The sequence below is a fragment of the Tympanuchus pallidicinctus genome, unplaced genomic scaffold (genome assembly GCF_026119805.1).
Source record: "Tympanuchus pallidicinctus isolate F22 unplaced genomic scaffold, pur_lepc_1.0 scaffold28, whole genome shotgun sequence".
Taxonomy (NCBI): domain Eukaryota; kingdom Metazoa; phylum Chordata; class Aves; order Galliformes; family Phasianidae; genus Tympanuchus; species Tympanuchus pallidicinctus.
This window is the reverse complement of record NW_026294745.1, coordinates 6,693,145-6,720,270: the sequence shown is the minus strand read 5'-3', so window position 1 is coordinate 6,720,270 and position 27,126 is coordinate 6,693,145. Positions and strand designations below refer to the sequence as shown.

At 43.4% G+C, this 27,126-nt stretch overlaps 1 protein-coding gene across 1 annotated transcript; it reads right to left on the bottom strand.

Moving 5' to 3' along the window:
• Positions 1 to 503: 503 nt before the first annotated feature.
• LOC128084802 (protein HIRA) lies at positions 504 to 27,126 on the bottom strand. Its single transcript, XM_052691371.1, has 25 exons — positions 26,983 to 27,126; positions 23,256 to 23,318; positions 22,436 to 22,546; positions 21,586 to 21,676; positions 20,966 to 21,060; positions 20,552 to 20,647; positions 19,420 to 19,580; positions 18,398 to 18,565; positions 17,760 to 17,873; positions 15,970 to 16,040; positions 13,550 to 13,655; positions 12,751 to 12,978; positions 12,315 to 12,400; positions 11,755 to 11,949; positions 10,221 to 10,391; positions 8,877 to 9,081; positions 8,092 to 8,196; positions 7,498 to 7,646; positions 6,232 to 6,393; positions 5,452 to 5,510; positions 4,648 to 4,753; positions 3,618 to 3,740; positions 2,967 to 3,130; positions 1,894 to 1,982; positions 504 to 1,343 (listed from the first exon to the last, which is right to left on the bottom strand). Exons 1-25 carry the CDS (start codon positions 27,017 to 27,019, stop codon positions 1,227 to 1,229), a joined length of 3,072 nt encoding a protein of 1,023 aa, XP_052547331.1. The 5' UTR covers positions 27,020 to 27,126; the 3' UTR covers positions 504 to 1,226.

Sequence of the window (27,126 nt, the reverse complement as noted above, 5' to 3'; positions counted from 1 at the left end):
GAGGGCGGGAAGTTCCGCTATGGCGGCGGGGCGCGGCTCAGCCTCCCGGCAGGAGCGGCGCGCGGCGCTCGGGGAGAAAACGAGCCGAGCGAGTGAGGTTGAAGGCCGTTCTGAAACCGCTCCGAAAGCGAAGTGCGGGCACCGCGCAGCGCCGTGCGGCCGGGATGGAAGCGCACGGAAGGAGCGCGGCTGGGCGAAGCTCAGCCCGAGCCGCGGCGCCGATCCCTTCCCGCGGCCCCCGCTCCCGAAACGCCTGGAAGGGAGAGCGCCCTGACGCTCGGCTCCGGACGCGACAGCGCGATTGAGCACGCGGCGGCGGCGCTAGAGGTGCCCGCGCCCTTCGTCACGACAATTCAAGGCCGCTTTGTTGTTTTTTAAACCAATGCAGTCTTCATTTATTTTTGTACTTACAAAAAGAGCCGTCCCGTCGTTCCCCCCCCACCCCGCCCCCCGATGCCGTTTACAAATATTGAAAAATTAAAAACCAGATGAGGACGAGTTAATTTGGTTGAATTATTTTGAAACGTAGCTTTTGTAATTAGAGTTAGATTTCCTACCAGATGACTTTGTAGAGACAGCCTGATTATTGGCCAAATAAAATTCCATATCACAAGTTAGCAAATTCTAGTACAAAAATAGTCCGTGTGTTAGAACAGCCTCTTATTATTATTACTATATTCACAGGAAAATCTATTGGCTGCGTAATACCGTAATATTTACGAAATTTCTTTTTATGCGGCTCATTCATCTAATTCAATATAGTGTTGAGCCTCAATAAATCCTTAGGCAAAAAAACCCTACACAGGGTTAAATACGCTGTTCAGTGTACTCTGAAGTACTGTGCTTTTCACAGGACATCCAAGAAACCCCATAAACAGTTCTCAGCTAATTTCCATATTAAAATGAGATCAGATCCAAAAGGACCCCCCCGAAGTACATACGCACACCCTTCCGCAGAAACAGAGGCCACAGCTTTGATGGTCACGTTTCACTTGGGAAACTGTGGACGCTCGTCCGCTCCTTTCCACAGATCCGCTCGTGAGCTTTGAAAACTAACGCAGGTCACCCGCAGCGCCGGCACCTCGCAGCACCACCTCCGCACTCCCACACCAACCGGGCTCCCTCTCCTCTCCTCTCTTCTCCTTTCCTCTCCTCTCCTGTCCCCGCGTTACGCTGTTCAGCAGTTTCTCTCGGACCAGGCCCCTCAGGGAAAAGCTGGGGAAATGCTACTTGTCTCTCAAGATGTCTAGCTGCTCTTGATATTCTGTGAAAAGCCTCTGGAAGCGGAGGTTCTGTCCAATAACAGGAAGAAGTTCTTTCAATAGTTCTCTCTTTCGTAAACCCTGAAAACAAACAAACAAAAAAACAAGCTACACAACACAAAAGCTTCCTTAGAATGCGTTTCTTTATATTGGGAATGTAATCCATAGGATTGCTTCAGATTCATGCGTTTCTTTTCCTGACTGGGAAGAGCCATACATTTTAAGTTCTTACTCTGCCTGCCTGACTAAAATAGAAGCTGACTTCACATTTGTGTGCTCATGGAGCCGCTGCGGCCTCTGAGAAGGGAAGGCGTTTCATCGGCACACCGCTGTCTCAGAGTTGCTCTCTGAAGAATGCGGAGGCCTGCACTTGTAGCTCTACTCCGCCTGATCAGTGTTTGAGACCAGTGCAGGGACTGGAGCTGAGCATTCATCTGCTGGTTCGCCCGAAATACATATAAGTGCCATGGGAAGAAGCCTTCTTGTGGGATAGGACTATAGAGTGTAAAGGGTTCCAGGATTAGCAAAAAAACATTTTAATCCATGATTATATTAAGTTCAACCACATTTTAAGTTACATTGTGTACCCACATCCTGTAATTTCTATGGGAAACTCTCCCTCAAGACTCACCATTACTGTTGATTCCCATTGACTTCCAGCTGAGTAATGGACTGGACCCAGCAAATCCTTGCATAATTCTCGCAAACGATATTCAAACCCTGAATATTATCAGAATAAGATCATAAAAATTTCACTATATAAAACCTCCACACAATTTAACTGACAACATTTTCAAGAAAAAGAGTTGCGAATATCTAGAATAGGGTAAGGCCAACATGCAGGATTTCTGAAAACGTAGATGTTTCTTTTCAATTAGTGAGGACTTTCTCACGTGTAACTGTTTTTAACATGTGTCCTGACTCTAGATGGACAGAGAGAATCAAAATGCAACTCACCGGGCTCTTATTAAATGAAGCAGGGGCCAGGAATCAGTGCTTGTTTTTATTTTTGCCAACACAGCATGGGTGGCCTAACACCACTTCATTCCCCTCCATGCAAAATGACTGCATGTGATCAGGAGTGGGGCTGAACAAATACAACGGGAGCTACTGAATTTGGAACACAAACAAGCAGAGATGCAGAGAATCCCCAAAACCACAGCCAACTGGTCAGCCTTGCTTAGTATAGCAGCATAAAGGGTATATTCAAATATGAAATGGATTCAAGCAACCGTCTCTGCGGATTACTTTCCTCACAGAATTTAGTGCTGATGTGAAGTGAGGTATAAAGAGCAAGTAACAGAATCAAACTCTCCACAGTTGGGTGTGCTCTGGTGTACGTATCAAAGGCAGCAGTTCTGCTCCTCAGCACGTATCTCACATTTTGCATGGTGCTGCCGCTGCTTCTGAAGCGCCTGTAGCTGCGGCCACGTAACACACATGATGCACCCTCATCACCTCGCTGCTCACTTTTTTGCTCATGCTCAAGGCCGCACAGATGGCACTGTTTCCCCAGACCACAGTCTGTTCACAGCATGCGAGGATTCCTGAGTACTGAAGCACTACGGGAAACAAATGCTTCATCTGCTTGGGCCGTCCGTGAGCAGCGAGTCCAGGCACCAAGTGCTGAGCAAGTGAAGATGAATTTGCAATCACACATACACACAAAGAGCTGCAGGGGCAGCGTAGCACGCTGGGTCTCACCTTCATTAACCAGGTACCGTGCATAGATAAGGAGCCAGTGGCGATATTCGTGACTGGATTGTAACGTAAGCGCTGCTGCTATCTGATTCTCCAGGTATGCAAGCGTTGTTTCTTGCTGCACTAAATGAGGCATGGAGAACAATCTGGCAGCTTGCCTTCCTGAACTACAAACCAAAGAAAATTTAACATGGCACCATAATATCAGATGCTACTTTAAGACAAAATTCTTCTTGTAACACAGTTCTGCACTTCACTTCCAGAGGCACCTAGTGCTTTCAGGGTTCCAGCCCAGAGTGACAAAGGCAGAGCTTCACTGCAAACTGCCTTACTCCACTGCTATAATTACAGGCGTCACTAATTGCTAATTAAGATATTACATGCACAGAATCATCAAATACTTCACCCATTCAATAAAGAGGAGACTCAAACAAAAATGTTAATTTTGGAGTATGCTTTCCTGCCCCCCGAATAACCTCAGAGCAGCACTGCAGTACAGACTGCAGGTGTGTGAAGAACACAAACGCTCCAGGAGCTACTGATACATATCAGTGCAATCAGCGTCTCAGGAACATCTCACTGATTCAGGCACGTGCTCAAGTAACGGGAAGAAAAGGACAAACATGCTGGTGAAATGAAGCAAAGAAGGCATACTTCGATGTTCGTCCCTGTATTACAGCTAAGGGCCCAGAACACAACATGGCTTCTTGGGATGGTAAACTACTCCTGAAGTCCGCGCATTGCGCCAAGGAGTCCTGTTTGTCAGAAACAAGATTCCTGGAAAAGAGAAACAGAGCAGAGACAAGTTTGAAGAGAGCAAGCAGTGATACCAGCTGATGCAGCTTTGTTCCGACTCAAAGCCCGACTCGCAGGCTCACAGATTACCAGAAGTGAATCACAGAGATGCTCCGCAGTTGGACGCTGAGTCGGAACAGCTGTGGTCTGTGCAAATTCCACTTGTCCTCCCATGGAAACATCCCTCCCACCCCCAGAGTTGACAGGGCTGATCATTTAGTACAGTGCATTTATTTTGAAAAGCACGAGGAAATCCACTGTCTGGCATTTTAGAGCACACACGACTGCATGCCCATAACGAAGACTGGGGCAAACGCACGAAGTAACGACTTTCACACTGTGAGTTTGGTTTGAGGGAGGGCCAGGTCCCCCCACCCCCTGGACAGGTCATCACAGACATTCTGACACTCTTCAGACTTTAAGCTATTCCTTCTTACCCAGGTTGCTGACAGCTACAGCTGACATTTCCACACCTAATCAAGGATATCATTTTCACTAAGTTTGAGATGCCGAGGGAATCAGTGACTCAAAACAGCGCTAAGTTTAGACCTCCAGACAGCTCAGAGGTAAATGGCACAAATATTTAAAATAACCTTTGCTGCTTTATCATGTTTAAATTCGTACGATGACTAAAGGGATCACTCTTTTACATGTTTCCAAAGCTGTAGTACAAACAAACAAAGAGGCAGCGGGGTCAGAATTCTGCCTGGAAATCCATCCCCTGCTCCATGGTGCCTGGGAAGTTCTCCACACAATTTGTCAGTTTATCTAAACAAGTAAAGCACACTTAAGCCCCAGGGCACTGCTTTAACTTTCAAAATGTGGAGTGAAACAGTAAACCAGAACATATGCTTGGCTACGTTGTAAAAGGCACACACGTAAAACGTACCATGTAGAGAGAGAAGGATTAAAGCAGTACGCCTTCCCATCAGACATGCTCATTACAGGAATGCCGTGCTGAGTCAGCAGGATCTGAGACACGGTTGTATCGCTTCCTACAGATCAAACGAAAGCCAGGTATTGCTTTGAGTCCTGCATGCATTCATTGTGCTAAGTAAAGTATGCTACCACTGCCAACCAGTAGTCTCAGCAACCAACAGAGAAAGGTGAACAAATTGTTATTCTCAGAGATTAATAGGAACATTAAAAAACAATGGTCAGCACCAGGTCAGAGCCGTGGCATTAAGATTGTTCGCCTGCAGAATCCACTATCAATCTCGATGTTGCCATTTATCCACAACATTTGCTTAATTAGAAACATTTTCTGTATCTGAGTGAAATTGTCAGCAAACCTGCCATGCCTTTTGTAATCCCCAAAGCCTTTATCTTTCTTCTTCCATTAAGTCAAAATTCTAAAAGCCAGCATCTTTGAAAAGCTGCACCCGCTATCAACACTGTGTGAGTGAGGTGGCTGGAGTCTTGCCTTTCCTGGAACATTTCCGTCCCAGGATTTGTACATCTAACTTCTAATGAAGACTCTTGCAAACTGCTGGAACAAATACTTGTCAAGTTAGTTATGGTTCGTACGGAGATGATTAAAGCTAAAGTGGAAGACAGTATGCTCTCAGAAACTGCCTTTTTTCCCCCCATTTTCTTCATCATTAAGATAATACACTTGCAGAGTGTGCACAGTCATGAATGTGATAAATAGCAAGGCAGGGCCTAGAGGTTGGCAAATGACCTCCTTTATTACCTGATAATATTGTTTGCAAAGACTCGTCTCTAACAATGACTGTCTGCTTGTGAACATCCCTAAAAAAAGAAGCACAAAAGGAAAAGTTTGCAGTTTACAAACAACAGAAACTTCCAAAATCATTTAACAAACATACATTTCAATTTCAATGCTAGTTACTGGGGGGGCTTTGTTTGTTTGTCCCATTGCTTTAAGAAAATTGTTTTAGCAAACTCAGAGTTCTTGTATCAGGGCAGAGAACAAAATTTATGTCCCTTTCTATCAGGAATCCTCATTACAGCTAAGCAAACTGAGGGCCCCAGCAATGCCTGTAGGAGCTCTGACTTGTCTGCTCTGACTTGTCTACAGTTGTATGAGGCATTAGATTTAATTTAACAAGTACTGCAGTTTCTACCTTCATATCTTAAAGGATGCCTTGAGTACTCTAAATCCCATGCATTTCATTGACTAAGCAAGACAGAAGACAGAAAAGGCTGCCTTTCTCCCACCCCACACCCTATTCATTCCATACATACCCTAGGGAATCTGTTCAGATTCATGGTCTGCATGGAGTTGCTGTCTATTGCTATCTCACTCATAGTATCAAAGTGAACGTTAAGTTCCCTCCTAGAACGGAGATTCGGGATTCAAGTCCTGCCCAATTATACCTTCATCTTGTACTCAAAATGGGACTCATGTTCGGATCTGCTTTAAGGCACAGTTTCAACAGGAACGCATCAGCCCCACCATTGAACAGAGTAACCTATAACATCAGCCTCTGCGAGCAGACACGGCACTTACCAAACAGAGAGCGTAGCAGCAGTGGTGAGAGTCATGATGTAAGAGCCTGTGCAATGCAGGGTGGAAATGGGCGTATTCAGTATTATGGGGGGGAGAAGGCGGCGACCACAAGCCGAAAATACCGACAGCGTTCGTTTCTCACAGGCTACGCAGACAATCTCACTAAAAAAGAAAGTCCAAAATAAACTCTTACGTTTCAATACACGAGAGCTGCATAAAACCACACTGCCTGCTTGGGTTGCCATACCTTTCAGGGAACTAGCTCCAGCTGTAAGTATTACAGCTTTTAACAAAATCCTAGGTACCAAAAGGAAAGGCCGACAGTGGTCAGATTATCCATTTTAGGTGCATCCCACATCTCCTTTGTTTATTTTAACCACAGTGATGGAACTCTTGTAATAGGCAAGAGAATGTTTGCAGGTAGAGGTGCTATCTTTTATTACCTTTAGTGGCATAGTTGGAAATACCAGTAAAACTCTGGGATATAATCAAGGTCTTCTTCACGCCTGAATTTGTATTTAACTTAGAAATGTTGCTGCTTTTTTTTCAGACCTCAAGAAAAGGTATTGTGTTTGCAATACCTTTTTTTCAACTACATATGGCAGCATCATAGGAGATACTGCTCCTAACTACAAATATCAGTAATCTCTGGGTGCCATCAGAAAATCAAATGCTAACTACTACGTTATCATGATGTATTTAGCATTAATGAAGGAAGTTAAAGAACTGTAAATATACAATATTTCTTATCAGCTGAGAGTCCACGATGCTTCAAGATTCTGTAAACAAAACTAACATTTGGAGTGAAATTGGTCTCAAGACTGAAAGCAATAGGTATTTTTGTCCACAAAATGTTTATTGTGAAACAGTGCAGAGACTACAATGGCTGAGGGAAAGGAGGAGGTGGGGATGGTTAAGACAGGAAACAGCAGTAGCTGACAAAATCCCCTCCAAAACTTCCACAGGATGAGAGATTAAGAGCATCACTGCAGAAGAGCAGGTTAGGTGGAAGACAAACAGGACATCCTGAGCCAAGCAAAAATCATCACATAAATCCCTAACAGAAGTGATGCAGTTAATCAAAATTTCTAAATTAGTGGATAAAAATTCTTCTAGAGCCTCCACCTCCCCGTAGAACACAAAGATTTATTTTACATGTAATTCACTTCTTCTCAAGTGTACTTTTGTACCTCCAAAACATTTTCTAGCCCTCAGGACTATTTATTCCCTTCAGGCTTTCACTTCCTCAAAAACAGGCTCTCTTACCAGCTTCCTGCTGCTGTGAGAATTCGACTGGTGAGGACTGTCTCCCATTCCTTTCCTTCTCGATTACACTTCAACCTGCTCAGCTTGGAACCTCCCACTGTGGTCATTTCATTCTCCACTTCAAGGTACATGGATGGATCTGAACTTACCTGAAAAAGGAAAAATATAATATTTCATGAAGAGAAAAGCATCTCCTCAAAGAAAGCAACAAACGATGTTAGATTCAAACACCGAAGTTAAGAAAGTACTGAAGTATGGCATTCTGCTTAAAATCACTTCAAAATGTACTGCTGCACTTTAAAAGAAGCAGACCTCTGAAAATCAGCCGTGGCTACAACACAAATACCCAGAACCAGAGGCATTTCTCACTGCAGTTTAGCTAGTGCAGAAGTACCCATTCTGAATCGACTGGATGCTGTTTTTTCTCACAGTTATGTTCTCAAAGGCTGAAGTGTACATTCTTATCAAACACACATGAAGACGCTCATTCATCAAAAGATCTTAAATATCTTAAGAATACTTTTGTTAAAAACATATATATATATGTATATACATATTTTAATAGTAAGCTTCTTTTCCTTTTAGACAACTTACTTGCAAAGTAAATGATTTCTGTGGGATTGGGGTTGGCAGCTTAAGTGCTAATGCTGGTGCAGAGATGCATGCAGCATCTTTTTCAGAAGCCAGTGCAGCTGGGGACTGGAAAAAAAAGCAGAGTGGTTGTATTTTTCCATTAAGAACAGGTTAAAAACAAAGATATGTTACAACATAAATGGATTTGAAAAACTTTTTAAAGAGCCCACATAACACTCATCTAAAATGTTGTTTGTCACATTTGTTACATAAATGTATTTTTAATACAGCTCTTGAGACTTAAGTGCAAACTAAAGTTAAAATTTATTTGGAACTAATTAATGGAAGTCCTGGTATATTTCACAGAAGAGCCAAGCTCTGAAAATTTCAACTAGAAGGATACATATTTCCTAAAATGATGGAAACTGCAATGTAACTTGCTGCTTCCCAATTCCTAGGGAAGGCATAAGCATTTAAGTTACATCCACACCAAACTCTTGTGCTCGGGCCTCTCCCCATGAAGAATACCAAGAACCCCAAGAACTAATGGAGTTTCTCGTGATTCCATACAGATCTGGCAGACCATCAGTAGTAGCACTGGTTCCATTTAATGAGCATCTCTGCTCATCCTTGTATAGTGTTTGCTAAGTCATGTGAACCTGCTAGTTATCTTAAATCAGAACAAGGTTCAAAGTGGGAGAGCTAAAAAATCTGAGGAATCCTACAGTGGTGGCATTGACTCGATGGAACAGGTGACATTTTCTTACACGAACACTGGAAGTCATAATGAATCTCACTTATTTCACCTGAACAGTTAAAGTTACTGGTACAAGTCTGGAGTCTTTTCGAGGTCTTCCCTTTTTCTTCTTTTCTACCGTTTCTCCCTCAAGTTCCAGCTTTCGCTTGGGTGCACTGAGTGGTTTAGCAGCTGGAATCTTCTCTTCGCTGTCACTGCTACTCTCCAGAATATCCTTGGGCTTATTGTCTTTAATTAAATTCTGATCCTTCAGTCTGTGGAAGTAAACACATTTCACATAAGCCTGTTCCAAAGGCTGTATTTTATTTTACTGCTAAATTACAATTACAATCAGTCCTCTTCCCTGGGTCGATACAAATAATCCAGCACTTTAAAGTATAAGAGTTTCTCATCTCTTCGCCTCCAACGGACGTTACACTTTCTGCTTACTCAAGCAGGACTTCATTTATCATTATGCTGCCTTTCCCCAGTTCAGTTCTGACTAATGTAAGCTGCATGTCTACAAGCCATTTAAGTGCCTGCAGTGCTCCATTCCGTATTTGAGGAATACAACAAAAGTAAAGGAGAGAGGGTACGAATCCCTATGACCTCATTAGACATCACAGTCTAGAAAAGATCCTCCAGCTGTTCTCTCCCCATTCCTCTCAATGGCCAGTTATTAACTCACAGCGTTTCGTTACTTATTCCACAATCACTCCTTAGGAATTCCTTGCATAAGCCAAACCTTTCTTCTTGGGCATTTGAATTCTGCCAAACAACTTCCATTTATCCATAACTTTACCAGCACACTGGAAACAAGTATGAGAGTAACCTAATACTTCTCTTTTTTAACCATGGCTAGATGCTGACTAAAACTGTTGAGGTACTTAATCAAAACACACTTTGTCAGTGATAAATCAGAGAAACACATTATGTTACAACACCCCTCCCCTTTTTTTTTTTTTTTTTAATAAAGATCATGGGAATCCAAAGTCAGAAAAAACATAAAATCAGAGTCTTCTCCACATGCCTTCAAGGCACAACAGGTCCTTTGCAGAGACATCTTGTCATTTATCTCAAAGTAAATCTCACTCTTGCACATGGACACAGGGTGGCTATTTTTGTCTTCCTAGGAACACAGATGCAATATCCACAGATGAAGGCATGAACATACACACAGCCTCTTGTAATGGGAGCCTTAATACTGAGTATTATGAAGAGTCTGCTCCATGCCATATGCCAGAGAATAAATGTACAAAGGGATAATGGTAGCAAAGAATTCACCCATTCCCACCTCTCTCCTTCATTCCAATTTTGAAAGAGACCCAAGAATTTCCACAGCATTAGCACCGTAGACAATCAGCTTTTAAACTCTACATTACTGTCCTTTTTTGTCTTTTGGGCTATTTCTTACCTGTCCACAACAGTCTGATTTGTATTTGTTATGACAGCAGTCCCTGAGGTGGCTTTGGATCGTTCTGTAAATCTAGAATCAAATGCTTTCATAGGTTCAATCTTGGATGGAGTTGTCAATACAGAGGAAGATGATGCAGGAGGAGCAGCTGAAACAGAGGTAGCATTTACACTGCCAATAAAAGGGATGTGAGAAAAAGGATTGAAAGAAAGTTAGTATTTGTAACCCACATTGGAAGCATTCATTATCTTGGCTAGAAATCACATTCAAAACTTTTCACTGGTACATGTGAGAATTATAATACACTTTTTCACCTTTCACATGTCAGTATATTCCATGCTTTGTCTAGTGTCAAAAACTGTTTGCAGCACATCTCTGAGCTAAAATCTTGCTGTTTAATCTAGATCTATCCAGACTTAGTGACTTTAATTAGCACATTCTTTAAGTATTTTTAATTCAGGAACTAAATTTTTAGCTAGTTCTTACGTTCCTAATTGGAAAGGTTTGCTGTTTTAAATAACGACTGGAATTTCTGGTTTTATCCATTCTTCCTGTTATCAAACACTTCCCTTTATAGGATTATATTCCATCCATGCCAATCAAAGAACTTGTGCCGAAACATTCCATGCCAAGTTTTAATTTTGTTGTTGAAGAATCCAAACAATTTATTATGCCTTTTCCAAGCATGACTAAGACATAGGAATGTGTTTTCCCCATACTAAAGCATTCCAGGGATCTGTTATTTGAATAGCTGTTTACTTTAGAGATTTTTCAATCCATTCAGGGGAACAAAGGGCTCTAAGATAACTGATGCTTGCACTAAAGAGCAGCTAGAAGCCCAATTTCTAAAGAAAAGGAGACTTAATAATTTTGTCTGTCCATCGTTCCTCACAGCCTACCACTCACTCTTTAATTTATGACCAATTTCAACTAAATTTAATGGAGTAGTAGAGATTTCAATGACATGCTCCTACAAATGCTATAAATATATATATAGGAGGGGAGGGAAGATCAGCATTACCACTGAGGAAAAAGTGAGTAAAGTTTACTTGTTCTGCAATTAATCTGAAAGACACGCAGTTGACTCAGTGTACGTGCACTGACAAAGCCAGTCACTGTGCCCTCTCTCATCTGAGTTGTTGATGTAGGGAAGAAATATTACTGTGCTTGAGGAGATCCAGGGGACACGGGACAGAACTCAAGGGAAACAGACTTCATTACTTTAATTGCTGGAAAATTCATTTACTAATAACAACTCAGAATTCTGTTAGCAAGCCACTTTGTCAGAGCATCAGCACGCAGTCAGCTGTATCCTGTTGCACTGAATTCACCTTCAGAACCACGCACGTGAAATTCTTCACTACCGATTTATCGCCTGCTCAGTAACCTAATGCTAATAAACCTCCTGCAGGAGTGCTGGATTCTTAAAGCTCTGGGGTAAGGAGATCAGTGTAATGACTGACTGATGACACAATCACAAACAAGAACTAAACCAAGACCATGTAAATGAAAAACAAAACCTGCAAATACTGACCCATCCTTATTGGCTGCATCATCTGTTGGTTTTATACTGGCTGCTGTTGGCTCTGCAGAAGGCTTTGAAGTATTAAGTGAATTTGCTGCATTAGAATCTAATGACATGAGCTGCTGGTTGTTTTGAGAAGACATTATTGAGCCAGCCAGTGTGCCAGATATTGGGATGCTATTGAAAAATGCTGTAGAAAAATCCCTAAGTAAAAGACAAACAACAAATAGATTTCTTCAAAACATTTTGAAAATAATGGAAAGAAAACCATTCTAATTAAAACTCATCCCATTTCTCCCTCTGCTGCACTCAGAGACTTTCATTACACGTTTTGTATGTATACACAACACATACACATAAAGGGACACACAGCCTAAATAAACCACCAATCACTGACTTCCCAGAGCCCTTCTCCATACACAAATGAAGATAAAGCCAGCATTAACGCAGAGATGAACCCACAGAACTTTAGCAGTGTTCACTCATCTACAAGGGCAGATAATGAGTTAGCTTATCTATTAAGAAGATATTATATCTCTAGTGGTTTTAGAAACTACTTCCAAATGTACCCAGTGTCCAGCTGAGCTATGCAGAGAGGTGTGATCCTCCTCCGGCCATCTGCTGTTCGTGTTTCAACTTGCTTTTTTAAGAGATTCTGTTGGGAAATACATGTCATCATTATTTCTGATAGATAGGATGCTACTGCACACGTAGCAGTTGAATCTACAAGAATATTTCTGTAACATAGCCTCTTCAAAAAAAAAAATAATCAAAAATCCTCCTTAAGTTCATATCTTACAAAATGCAACGGATTCTAGTTCTGATTACTGCTTTCAGGTAATAACATAGCATGAATTACTTTTCATTTTTAATTCAGGCACAGCCATTTCCAATTCCAGACCTATTCAACACGAACAAGGCTGCAGAAACGTCTTTTATCACAAACATCTGCTGTTTGCTGACTTCCTACTCGATGCTAGAAAGTAACCACCCAAGAGCACCTACCTTTCTAATGTCCTCTAAGCTCTCCCCATTGACCATGCTTGCCACTTTGGGAGCTGTGGCCGCAGCCCCAGATGCTTCCCTCATCGATGCGTTCTTCTGCTCCGCCTGCTGCTGCTGCTGCCTCTGCTGATACTTGAGCATCTCTGGATTCTCAATGATGGTTGTAGACAATTGAGCTTCAGTCATTATAGCTAGGCTTTTACCATACGTGGACTGATGGATGTTGCTCTGCGAGTGTCAGAAGTGTACCACACAAAGAGTGACTACAGCTGCCAATGTGACATCACTACATATGATGCAGAGGAACCACACAAATCTAACAGATAGAAGATTCGATACGTGTCCTCCACCATTTATAAACTAATCATTCTTTTTCCTTTCTTTACATTGTGAGCTAATAATAAATCAGTACATTAATTAGAATTCAAAGCTTTAGTTGCTAATAGCAATAAGAGTTAAAAACAGCCAACAGCAAATCAGTTTAAAAAGGTTTGCATACAAGCAAGTCAAAGAGTAATTTTAAAGTGTTCTGAAGCACCCACTCTCGGTTTCCCTGGTCAAATAATTACTTGTAACATATAATGGTGTGTAAGCAGGCGGATGTTTTCCAGCTACGCTTTCTTTCCAGAATAGAAGCTACCACCATCAATTCATTTCTTTGTGCTGTTTTTAAACAACAACACATTTTTCTGCAACATGAAAATCAGTCACTGCATACTTCTATAAACATTCCAGTACTTCAACTGAATCAATGCACCCCTTATATAAGATCACAGATTCTCGGGATTGCTTACTGTACCTTTTCCTCCTCGCTGAGTGGATCTCCAAGTTCATCCTGGGAAAAGTCTAAAAATGCCACAGATCCATCCATGGAACACACCAAGATACCGAGTCCATTGAGGGTCCTGAAGGAAAAAAAGATCCACCCTTGGTTTTTCCTTCTTGTTGATGCGATGGGGCCATACAGCGAATTTCAGAATTAGAAACAACATTTAGCCTAAGGTATATTATCACAGTGAACACAAATGGAACAGCCAGGAGAAAAGGTGTAGATGGACAGCAAGGGTCTGTGTGCTCATCCTTGAAAGAAGGCAAATCAGAGTGAACATGGGAAGGTGGCTGTAGAACAATACACCCCATGGCATCACGGAAAGCCTTCTGTAGGGGTAAAAAAATATCATCTGAAGCACTCACTGTGCACAAAGAGAGAAAAACGTAGGTATATTTGCTTCAAAAGATGCACAGAGAATTTCTGTGCTAACAGAACTGGGTGAAGGGACTTCAGCAGGTAAGCTGACACACTTCTTAATAGAATTGCCACTTTGCTTCATCGTGCATGGGAAACAAATTACAACAGATTGTCTATTCCCACAGAGAGCTTGCAGTCCAAATAAACAAGGTAGGAGGGAGAAGGGAAAAGACTGTAAGAGAGAAGCAATGTGTGTTGGTTTAGCACCTTTTCTCAATCATCTTTATGTGAAGTGACAACAATAAAAAGAAAGCAAGATGTGTGTTTGAGCAGGCCTAAAATCGCTGCACTAGGTAAGAGCATATATTTGAGTTCACTGCTTGTTTCTCTAAGCAAACTGCGTGTGCTCTTACACAGGGGAAAGTGTTACACTGCTCTTCTGGAGGACAAAAAGGTTTTCTTGGTGGGAGCACAGAGAGAGGATATATTGTTCCCTTGATGGCACGGCAGCCTTCCTGTATTGCACATTTAGAAACAAAATGAGTTTTGACTACCAAGCCAGTAACACACATTCACTGACCTAACAGAGGCAGTAAGGTAAAGTAAGATGGCCTTCTATAGAGGAAAAGAGAAAAAAAGGAAGCAGACAGAACTCTTTGGTCCTATCCAAACTAGTCCTGCAAGGTTTAAAAACACTGCATGCACGACAGCTGCAGGTGTTTGAAAATGGCTTTCTCTGTGGTGGCTGTACATTGATAGCATCACATTCAGAAGAGTCAGCATCAGCACCATGACTGGGCCAAACAACACAGTTTCCAATTAGAAAAGTGATATAACTTAGCGGAGAGTTTTCTGCTCAATTATCAGATAAAACTGCTGAGCTCCTACTGACATCCAGAGCCCAGCAATTATTGTGTAACATCGTCATGGCACTCAGATGTTGTAACAATGGATTCAAGCCCACAGCTCCAAGCCAGAGCCCAGGCAGCTATAACAGTGTAATAGTTTCAGATTCCTTTGAATTTCATCAGTCTGTTTTCAGAATTGGGCAACCAACTGGAATGCATTTCTGGGAATATGCCATAATATTGGCATTTTAGCCATAAATTTGAATTTGTAAACAGGATATAAAATAATAAGTTTCCTGATGAAGCTTTGTTTACCTCATACATCCCACAAAACTACTTCCTTTTAAACAGTAAAATGTTAACCAGCTATTACTCCCAATGACTTTATGCCACTGAAAATGTGCAATTTGCAGATGGAAAATTAAAAAGCACTACAGGAAAACAAAGCTATTTGAAGCTATTGTCCTATAACAGCAGTTCCCAGGAAACATTCTGTTTTTTGGTGTTTATTTATGAAAGCAAAATGTTTTGGATTTGAATTTTTCATGTGTTTCTCTGACCTTCGTGGCAAAATTCATACAGCACAAAGAAAATAGGAACCTACAACAACTGTAAGCTTTAAAATTCACTCTGTAAGAACACAGCATCACAGCTACAAAGGTAGAATTTCAAAAGCTAGGAGACGCTCACATTAACACAACCTATGCAATCAGCTGTGTGCATAGTGTGGAAAATTACTTTTTTTTTAAATAACATACAAAGCCCAAACTCTGTCAGTCACCCATTGCATAAGTGCAGCGCTGCTGGGATTTTTTGTTTCTTCATTTTTAATACCACTTGCAGAGTAGAGTCGTGTTCACTACCTCCTCATTTTTCAGGTCTCACTATGAATGAAGGGCTGTTACCTTTTGCCTTCCTAAGACCTCGGCCTTTGATGCTGGTTGTCCCAGCAGTGAGGCAGACATTCCTAAATACAGGAGGTTTTGTTCAGTTCTGATGTCACGCATGCTGAAGTGCTCCCATGATAATAGTTAATGTCACGACACCAAAGACGATGCAGCAGAACCGAAAATCAGCATCTATTGTTCCAACAGATACAACCTGCACTATTTCCATGAATTTCCAGTTAAGGTGCCTACCTAAAGCTGACAACATTCTGGCTTCTGTAAGAAATCAACTTACCAGGAGATATCCATGATAGACTTGTCGAACAGCTCATGTATGACAACTAAAGGTCTTTTCAGACACGTGAGCTTAAAATAGAAAAAACAACACTCAGAAATTCAGAAGTTCTATGCTACCACAAATTTTACCACATTAATGCTTCCCCATAGTCTAACAGCGTTCTCCAAACAAGACTAGGCCAAGAGACAGCTGCGTCCTTGACAGCGTGATGAGAGCCAAAGCTATCTCCTCACTAGCACAGAAAGCTCCGCAGAAGAAAGGTTGACATTCAATCTCCCCCTCCCTTCTGAAACACAAAATGTCTTCACCAACTTAGTCCTTCTTCTGCACTCATAGAGCTTTCTACCACTCAAAAGGTAATTCCACACATGCTAAGACAGCTTTCTATTCTAAGCTTTATTGAGATAAGGATGTTGCAAACTGCCAGCACAAGACGAAGACAGATTAGGTTTCATGTCTTCACCCAGACCATCTGCCCAAGCAAGTGATGCCTGCCAATAGCAGAGGGAAATTCACTCACAATTATTCAAAAGGAGGATTTTTCTATACTCACAGATCAGCTTAGTAATAAAGAGCTGAACATGAAAACTCCAGTATGCTGCTCAAATCAGAGATTCTAATCTCCTTAATGTTAAGCCAATGAACTTGATGTTTACAGCACAAGTACAACACATAAAACAAGCAGAATGAAGCACGAGAAGACAAACTGATCTAGAAGCTTCATGCTCATTGGTACACAGAGGTCGTGTGTCATCTTCAGCAGCTCCTTTTCTGTTTCCCTCCTTGGCCTGTATTGTATACATTCCTACAGCTCTTTGGGGGTAATGACTGCCTATAAGTGCATCTCTACAATACCAAGTGAAACTTCAACAGACGCCCTGCATGAAGTCACAGTACAAATATAGAATAAAGCAAACCAACAGTGATGCTTGGATACGGGTAAGCACTGGTAGCAAGGCGAGGAAGAGATTTACTGTTATGCATTTAATGACTGATGAATAGATACCACTCTGGAATCTATAAACAGTAGCTGTGTTCTGGCCCACATTCTCATTATAAAGCCTTACAGTTAAACTTATTCTCTACTCTTGGCAGTTACCAAACAACCCCTTGCATTTGTAGATGTGAGAACAGTCATCCTCTCTCAGACAGAATAACAATTTGAGTTCAGATTTTTGAAGTAAAACACAAACTAGAAATTGAAAACTTGAAAGTATGTTTTAAAAGCTCATTTACTTTCACACTGGTTTTCATAGCAAAGGCAGAAGCCAGGGATTGAAGCCAGAACAGAGCACAAAGATGAGACACACACGCTCAGAAACAGCTGTGCTGTGCATGCTGAACGCTCCTTGCACGTATAAAAAGCAAGACTATCAAAACTAGACTCCAAAAATGATTAAAAAAAACAGGTGGGCTAAATATGGAGTGATAGTACAGTCTTTTTCTTTAGGACTCACATGGAGAGCAAGTAAAGATACTGGAAGGAAATAGGGCTGAATTACGTTCGTTAGCTGAAGTAAGACATTATTTCCCTTAACAGTTCCTCCCTTTACCACCACAACATACTCTGTCATTGGCTTCTAGTTGTTCTTGGCTCCAGAACACTGAATTCCTGAAATAAGCTACTACCAATCCACTTCTCTCCCATTTAATCCTCTCATAACCAAGAATAAAAAAATCTGAATATGAATCTAAGTAAAAGACCTGATGCTGTACACACGACCTCTGTGCAAAGCCCTCAAGCTATCCAAATGACCACGTTAATCACAGAAGGCAAACACACTTACCCAGACAGAAAGAGATCGATCCTTACTGCCAACAGCACAGCAGCAGTAGGGACAGCTTGATTTGGTAGAGCTCCCATTCTTTTGTTTCTTCTTGAAAATTTTTGGATTGAATTTCTGCACAAGTGAGAGGCCACAAATTTTATTATAGCAATCGTATTTTAGTAGATCTGCCTTAAAAACAAGCTTTCCAGTTACGAGTGAAAAAGAAAAACATCTCATGGAAATGAAGTCCCTAGCCAGGCTTTGTCAGAGCACAGGAAGAGCCCCACGTGCTTACTTAATGGACTGTCTGAACACCTTACCAGCTATGCCAAAGAACATTAGTTTTACTAGTGATCAGGAACACAACAGAAACCCCAGTTGCTGAGCAGCTAACAAAGCTGGCTTCTGACACTGCCAGCCTGCTCCTTTATTTCCCCCTTCTTTTCACCTTCATCTGCATCCAGCTCTCGTATCACAAGATCAGGCTGGTTGTTTCCAGCATTAAAGTTGAAATTTATTCAACACCACCACATTTTACTTCACACGCTTTACTAACCTTGCCATCCGTCCCCTCTCTGGTCCCTCTGGCGCATGCAGTTACCAAAAAGCACATCTTATGATTTTATTTCAGGAATAAATCGTTGTCATTCACTCACCACTACCGTAACTGCCTTCCGATGCCCCACAAAATCCATGTTGGTTTTCCATCCATCTCTCTCGATGATCTGAGCAGTAGGTCCAGAATTATTCATGGCGTGAGCAGAAACAAGATAGTGACCATCAGGTGACCAGCTAAGACGCAACACGTGTGTTGTCCCTCCACACTGAGGAAATGAATAAGAAAATGTACTAGAACTTAGAGAGTGTCTGGCAAAATATATTTATATTTTTATATATAATCATTATTTTTTAAACACACAAACTATTTAAATTTTAGATTTAGGAAATATGGTTACAGAGTCTCTTGTGTCCATACAAGAAAGACAATACATACACTTCTCAGCACTTCAGCCACGCTTATGCAGCATGACGTAGGAAGCTCTAACAAGAGGAGGAAAAAGGCATCCAGAGAATTAGTTTTGGAGGAAACGAAACACAAACCTTCTTGCGTCCAGCACACTCAGTAACGATCACAGTTGTAGCCCAGTCACAGGGCTGCAGCACATCAGCTGCTAACAGTGAGACTTCAGCTTGCCACACGTTATGTGCATTCGGACATTTACAGTCTATTACTACGAGTACTGGCACTGACACCACCATGTCCCTGTGCAACACAGCCCACTCACTGAGCGTCAGTTTCTCTGACCTCCTGTTCAAAGTCAAAGTCAAAGTTTCTGATAATGGCCAATAGAAGATGCATAGGGAAGAACGCAAAAGCAACACAATTTCTTTGTTCCAATTCTTCCCTGAAACAACCTCCATGTTTCCAGGCATCTACTTGCTTCCACGACCATACACATCTTTGGCATGAAAGAAGTTCAGTGGCAAGAGTCTCAATTTAATGACACGTTGCATGAGAAAGTTTCCCTTCACATCCCCTTTAGAATCTACCACCAGATATTTTAACAGCGCTAACTCAGATGACACTGCCCAGTGCTTCTTCAGAAGCAGAGTTAATCTAACAATTTTCATCCACTCTGCAGGAATTCACTTGGAGTGGTCACACATTCTCAAGTACCTCATCAAAGGGTTTTGTGATGCTAGTTTCCAATTGCCAGTCCATTGTCCGCCACACTTTCAAACTCCGATCATCAGCCTGAGAGGCAATGTACTTTCCAACAGGATCCCAGGTCAGCCCTTTCACCAAGCCAGAATGTCCTTTCAAAGTGGCAAGAATTTCTGTTCCAACAAGAAAAAAAAGCTCCTTAAAGCAGCAGTTTAACTGGAACTTTAGTTAAACATTCATCCTTTCTTTGGTACCCAAAGATTATCACAACAAATTTGGCTTCTTAATACCTGTGAGTGAAAAAATACAGAAGTCTGCCTGAAAATGGGCTACAAGGTCTGCCAATCTCCTGATTATCATCCTGTTAGAGGAGTGGCTGAGAGCACTGCACAGCCTACAGATAGCCTGAAAGTGTAAAACCTCCAACATCAGCCTTGGCAGCAGCCCTCCAATAAATAGCGGTGCTCAGACAGCACACAATGCGAGTTTCGGCTTACACCAAGGTAAGTGAGGAGAAGCACCCAATACAGGCAGGTGCTCCTTAAGTGCTGCAGACCCTCCAGGTCTGCTGAAGGCTGCAGGACCAGAGGAGCTGCCAGCGCTGCAGCAAAAGAACAAACATGGCCATCAACTGCAAGACTGGAGAGCTTTGGCAGCAGTGACAGAAGAGGATGCAGATGGTCCCTAGCCCTTCTTTTTCCCCTTCTTTATGTAACGGCACGCTGGTTATTAAACAGCAACATAAATGTGGGATAAATCAGGAAGCGGCTCCCCAAAGGTGAGGGGATGGGAAGTCCTGTGGGTACAAAGGCAAGAAGGAAAAAACACAAACCTAAGTAGAAATACTTTAATATCAAGCTGAAATGGTATGCAGTTATGACATTGCAGAGAAGGTAAAGAAAATACATGTAATAATGACTTTCCTGTAAAACCAGGAGCATAATCTGAGCGTAACTTATCTCCAGCAGCACGGAATCCAGTGATCATCAGTAACCAAAGTTGAAAGCAGGAACTCACTGTATTGCAGGTGTGCCATCTTGAAAGGCAGGCAACCCACTGCCACATGGGCACTGCCAGTGAAACACCCACAGAGCAGCTTACTGCAAAGTATTACATGCTTGCACATCTGAAACAGATTTCTCACCTGGAAATTTGACAGCGTTCCAGATGACAACAGTGTTATCCACACTGCAGGATGCCAGCCAAGCATCATGTGGAGACCATGCTACGTCCATGACATCTGTTTAAAAAAAGTCTCTGTGTAAGGCACCACCAGAGAATCCAAAAATCTTTTTTAAAAATGTGGGGCAACATTTTTTCCGTCATCAAGAAATGACGACAGTATCACAGGAGTGGGAGTGAGGACAGAACACAGCAAAATGAGACTGAGGCCAAACAAGTTGAAAACAGAGAAATGCAATATTTAGTGCCTATAAAAGTAGTAATGCACGTATAGAGTACTTGCTCTGAACAGGGAAGTAGCAGCAGATATTGCACACACTCACTTCGTTCCAAAGCATGCGTACAAATTATGTTTGTTCTGTGCCTGTTAACTTACCCCCTGAATGGCTTCTGAGAATTGATACACACCTCCACTGCTCAACATTAGTTAGTTTGCTGCTAGAACCAAACACAGTGCTGGGTCCAATGTACCTAGTTAAAATAGAAAAAAAAACAGTTCCCAACAGAGCCACCTCACATTTTTCACACTCTTTCTAAGGAAAAACCAACTGCACAGGACGCTTCCATTTCATGTTCAGGTATTTCTGCAATACAAAGCTGAAACAAAAACGTGTTTATAGAAAGTAATTCCAGTTATTAAAAAAAAAAGAACTAGCTTCCATGCAAGTTATACTGTCCAGCAATAGCAAAAACTAATAGCTATAATAAAAAACTAATTATTTAAGGAACCCTTCAGATCTCATCAGGAAGTTTTCCTCAAGGGCAGACGCTGCCTTAACTCACAGCCAGGAGCACAACTGCCCAGGTAGAACAGCTCCAGCCCCAGAGATGGGATAAAGGACTACCAGTGATTGGTATCACAGCTTGCAGCTCCACACGCACCACAGGAAGCAGTGAGCTTTCCAGATGCTTGCAGAGGGAAGAAACACTAATAGACTTGATATTGTCACTTACTTGAAACAAAACACAAAACTGAGAAGGAAGAAATATGCTTACGCGGCTCGTTTCCACACCATGATCAGTTTGTCGTCTCCTCCTGAAGCCAAGTAAACTCCATTGTTTGACCATCGCACACAGTTCACACAAGCTGAAAATTAAGAAAAGAAAGCTTGTCAAATGAAAACTGAGCATAGAATCTCCTAGACTGGGGGCACAATCGATAAGAGGTAAAGCTTGCCAGAAGACCTTATGGACGTCAGTCTGGTTTTTCCACTCAAGGCACTCTGTCTGCTTTAGATAAATGAATTGGGACTCACCTTTCTTTCAGTGGCAGTAGAGGAACTCCTTATTTTTTAAAAACTATTCATTGTTTAAAAGAATCTTCACTGAATGCAACTTAAAAGGTGAAAGATGTATATTCACCTAACAAAGGAAACTGCCTGGGGAAAACTAAGTGGGAGTAAGAGGGCAAAGAAAAAAACATTCATCTTGACAGAAAGAGAAGAGATAGCTTGTTCAGGTAACCATACTTGTTCCAATTACAACGTGCAATAAGCGTAGAACAATCCGGAACTATTATGATACACTTCATATTACATATCTTTACACCTATCCCTCACCCTGTCCTTCAGAGCCCCCAGTTTCTCAGGTGTGTCACCCATCGCGTCACGCACACAGCCAGAGAAGGCCATGGACTTCCAGCAGTACTTGTTTTCCTCTATGCCAAATCTTAACAACGTTTTCTATCAAATATCTAAAAACGCATCCAGCCAAAACACGAGACCCCTGTGCTGCATTTAGTGACTCTTTACCACTGAACAAAACACGACTCTTGTAATCACAGACAGATGAACTGCTCTGGCAAATAAGAAACAGCCAGCACAAATACGTAAGGGCATCTACGTACCTAAGTGATTGTCCATCTGACAAAGCATCTTGGGGATATTTTCATTCTTTTCATCTTCCTCTTTCAGGACAGGAGCCATATTCCAGATCACAACTTTCCCAGAATCCTGACCTGCAGATGAACAAGAGGCCCTCCTTTTAAATGCACGAGAACGGCAAAACGGCTGCACTCAATACAGGCACGGAACAGGGAGGGATTTAGTCACTGCTGGGGTGGGAACTCTGGAAACATTCAACTATGGATGCCATTCTGATACAGTAGCACAGAAGTGCTGCACTGAAAATTAAGTTACAAAGCTGTGATAAAAAATAATCATTCGTGTAACAACATAACAACTTCAAGTAACAGTGATGACTACAGGCACCAACCATTTATACAGTAAAATTGTATTTAACAAAGACACATTCAAAATCTAAAAGGCAGTTAATACAGCCAACAATATTGTTATTTGGATGACAACAGCAAATAATTCTGCACACATTTCTCGAGCTGTTCCATTTATACACATTGATTTCCCTATTTAGCTGTTCAAACACTCAGGTCCTCTTCTTTTCATCCTCAGATGAAAAAGAAATTTGGCCATTATGGCCACTACTCATCTATTGCAGCACCACCCCAACTGACATCCAAGAGGATGCACAGATCAGGGAACGCAGCTCTGCCTGCTGCATCATAGCAGGCTTTTCTATACGTCCTGAGTGATGCCTCAGATACAGACAGTTATGTGATGTGTTTGTAAATGGGTTGGGAAGACAAAAGCACTGTGAGGCCACAAGGTCATTGTGCCCGGGGGCCCAACCTCCTCAGGGTGTAAGCATACCTTGTCCTCCTGTTGCAAACTTGGTCCCATCTGGGTGAATGTCCACTGAAAATATGGGCTTTCCTGCAATCAGAGAACAAGAAACACAGTGAATTGTTTCACAGTGAGCAGAAGGCAGTCATGCCAACAGATCCACGACCCTTCAGGCTGGCAAACGGCATTTTCCTTCTAGAAGCAGTGATTACAAGAAATACAGCTGAGTAGGAGAGTCGAAAGCAATGTGAAGAAAAGAACAGCTACTAGGGTAGATGGAAGCTACCGTGCCATAAAAGAAACAGAGATGAACAAGGAGAGGTAATCCTGCAGGATATGCCAAATGCCTCAAGGCAAAGTAACACCACAACAGTTGCACCAACAAGGTAAAATCACACTTGGGTACGGAATTTCTTCCAGGTTTCTGCAGCTCATTAGCTGATGACCTGAAGCAAGGTTTTGGTTTCTGTCCTTTGTTGTTTTGTTGATAAATCCTGGAGAATTTAACTAGATTCTCCAACTATGGGTTTATGCTGCAACTATACCATCTGGCTTCCCTGACACTGAACTGTAAACAAAATCCTTGTCCCAGTACTTCTTACTGTTTGAGGGATGTGTGTTCTGCTTCATGTATTTTCTTTATGTTGACTTGTTTTGAGGTTTGGTTTGTTTGGATTTGTGTTGCAACGATGACACGTGATTCCCCTAAAAAGTTTTACAGGCAGCCAAGCAAAGACCTTCACTAGATTGAGACAGCGCTCCACGTGCACTCCTTCCCAGTCCTCTAAATCACACAAAGCACAAAGTGAGATTTAGCCGTGGCTTTTCTTCAGTTCGTGCTTGACTCCATTCTTCTTTCCCTACCATCTCGAATGAACACAAACGGTTGAGTATTGGAGAAAACAGGCAGGAAGCAAACATTGATTTTGCCCTTCCCGAGGTGCAAAAGCTCCCTTACATTAAACCAGCACATTGTTTAAACTAGTGTAAGCCACTGACGCTTACAGGAACAGCTCCCTCTACAGATGTTACAAGTGGAAGAGATTACCTTTGCTCCGATAACCTCACACCCGAAGTTACCATGTGTGCCGGGCCGTTAGCCGTGAGAGCACAGGAAGCCTTCTAATCCTAAAGGCCTCTTTAGGTCCTCAGCCTCTGCATCACTCACAAAACCAGGAACCCGATGATTCCCCGTGAGTCAGAAGGAACAAAGCCCTCAATAAGAGGGGAGCCGTGGCCCCCCAGCAGCACAGGCAGCGCTTCAGAGCTTGGGTGGCTGCAGTTAAACAACACTGCAAAGGAGACATTATTTATTAGCAACTGCCGCCCTCCTCAGCTCCATGTCTGTATCTGATGGTGTTGCTGGTCACTGCTGAGACACCCAGCAGCACCAGGTCCCTCTCCCAGAGCATCCCAGTGCCTTGCCATGCCCGCCACTGGAGAAGTTCTCATTCATACCAGTCACCAAGCATCAAAATAAGATGCACGTGATGCTTAAACAGTAACACTGCAATTTAACAGTGGGGTTTAGGATATTTTTCCTCTCTCCTAATAAGTTATAAACAATTTGTTGAAGCTATTGAAGCTCCCCACTACACAGCACGAAGCAGCAAACCAGATCCATTGAAACCAGAACACCTTCTGACAGACCATATGACATCATGTGGTTTGTTACTTAATTCTACGCAATAATCACTAAAATAAAAAGACAATTTTATGCAAAGTTCCACCTTGTGAGATTCTATTTATTTTCCTCGCAGCCCATCCAAGACACAACATCCTATGTGACTCACATATCCATTTCAATATTTACCTTCCACCATTACAGCTTGAAGAGATAATAAACTCTGTGCCTACGTTTCAACAAAGTGAGCTCCAATTCCTACAAGCTGTAACACACCAACAGCACCTCAGGGGTTGCAGAGGTTTCTCAGAATTGTACAGGACTTCCTTCCAAGAGGGCTCAGCATGTGCCACTGCTACAGACCGGGGCTCTCAACCAGCTGTGTGCCAAACGTGTACATACACTGCGCTGTGTACCTTCATATGGGTACAGAAAGGAAATGGGGGGAGAACCAAACCCCAGCTGAATATCTATAAAATATCTAATAAACTGGCATTAACAGTGCAAAGAGCTTACAGAAAATCCACTTGAAGAAGTATTTCCAACAAGCACTCTGGCAAGGCAACATTAAGAACGCCAAGACAAAAACCTGTAGAGCCAAAACGTGCAAAGTGCTCTTACAGGGAGCACACACAGTCCGGTCTGAGAAGCCCAGGCGCACTGAATGTACTTGATGCAACCCCGACTCCCATGGCTGTCATCTCACAGAGCTGCCATGCATGCCTGCCAGCATCCTTCAGCCGCTTCCAGCCCGTTCAGCAAAACACAAGTCCTAAAACTGAGCAGGTAAAGGGGAAGGGAGGAACGACAGCAAGGAACCAGCGCACAGAGGAGCCATCCTGAGATCCTGATTCCTGCTCATGCACCAACAACAGCAAACTCTTCTGGCAGCAGTGAAAACAGAAGGAGCAAGAGCTATGGACAGTGAGACCACAGCAGGAACCATCCCCACCTCTAGGGAGGTACCAGAGTAACGTGCAGCCTGTTAAAAGTGATGGAAATAGCTAATGTGCAGCAATGCCTGCGGGATCTGGAACCCTGGTACATCAGAATCACCTGCCTGATCTCACCTGATTGATCCTGCATTCCCTGCCCCAAGAAGGAGGGATCAAGAATGTCAGACAGCTCTGTGTGCCACAGACCTTAAAGCGCCTCGCAGATGAAAGCAGTGGTAAACGTCCAGCAGAGTTTCACCACCTGCAGAACAAACTGACTTGCACAAACTCACCCCAGCAGGACAGCGGCAAAAACGGAGACAAAACGTGGGGCTACCAAAGCCTTGTACTGCATCACCCGTGGGATACAGCCTTGCTCGGCAGAGGATGCTTTTCTAGAGTTCACAAGTTAATGCCAAAAGTTACAACAGTTCCCAAACACACGCCATAGCGAAGCAGTGCACCCATTAAAGAAACACAGAGAACAGCCACGGGGCCATTGCTCTCTGCGACCTGCAGAGGTGCAGGCCAGAAGTTCGCTGCTGACAGGTGGGCTCCCGGCAGCCATCCAGCGCCGGAGAGCCCACACACGAGCGGCCAGAGAGCGAGGCGCAAACTCTGCATCGGTTCAGATCAATCGAGCAGAGAAGTAACAAACACCTCAGCGAAGCGCTTCCACTTTCTTTCCGATCGCCACGACCACACATCGCACGGCCGCCCCGCGGAGAGCAGCGCTGCACGGCCGAACGGGAGCTACAGCTCCAGGCTCGGGCGGCCATTCCCGGCGCCGCAGGAGGACCCGAGGCCGAGCCGCGGGCACGGCCGCTCAGCCGGTCTCACCCGGCGCCGGGAGCGGGAGACGAGCGCGGCCGGGAGGGCAACGCGGCCAAAGCAGAGCTCTCCGCGCGGCGCTCCGTCCCGACGCGGCGCTCCGGACGCAGACACCGCTCCGGAAACCGGTTTTAAGTCCCGCAGCCGCGTTACGCCGGGCTGCCCGGCGCGGGGAGGCGCAGCCGCTCGGTCCCAGCCGCTCGGAGCGCCCCGCGGCCGCCGGCGATCCCCGCGGCCATCTTCCCCGGCCCGGACGGACCCCGCTCCCATCTCGCCGCGCCTCGGCGCCGCCCGCGGGGCCCGGCGCTCCCCGGCACCCCCGCCCGCCCGGCCCCGCCCGGCCCGCGGCACCTGCCGTCCTCACCATTGTGGTTGACCCAGGTCGGCTTCAGGAGCTTCATTGTCTCCCGCCCGGGGTCCCCCGCCGGCCTCCGCCCTCGGGACCCCAGGGCGGCTCCGCCCGGGCTGCCTCCGCGCGGCCGAGCGACCGAGCGGCGGAGCTCAGCGG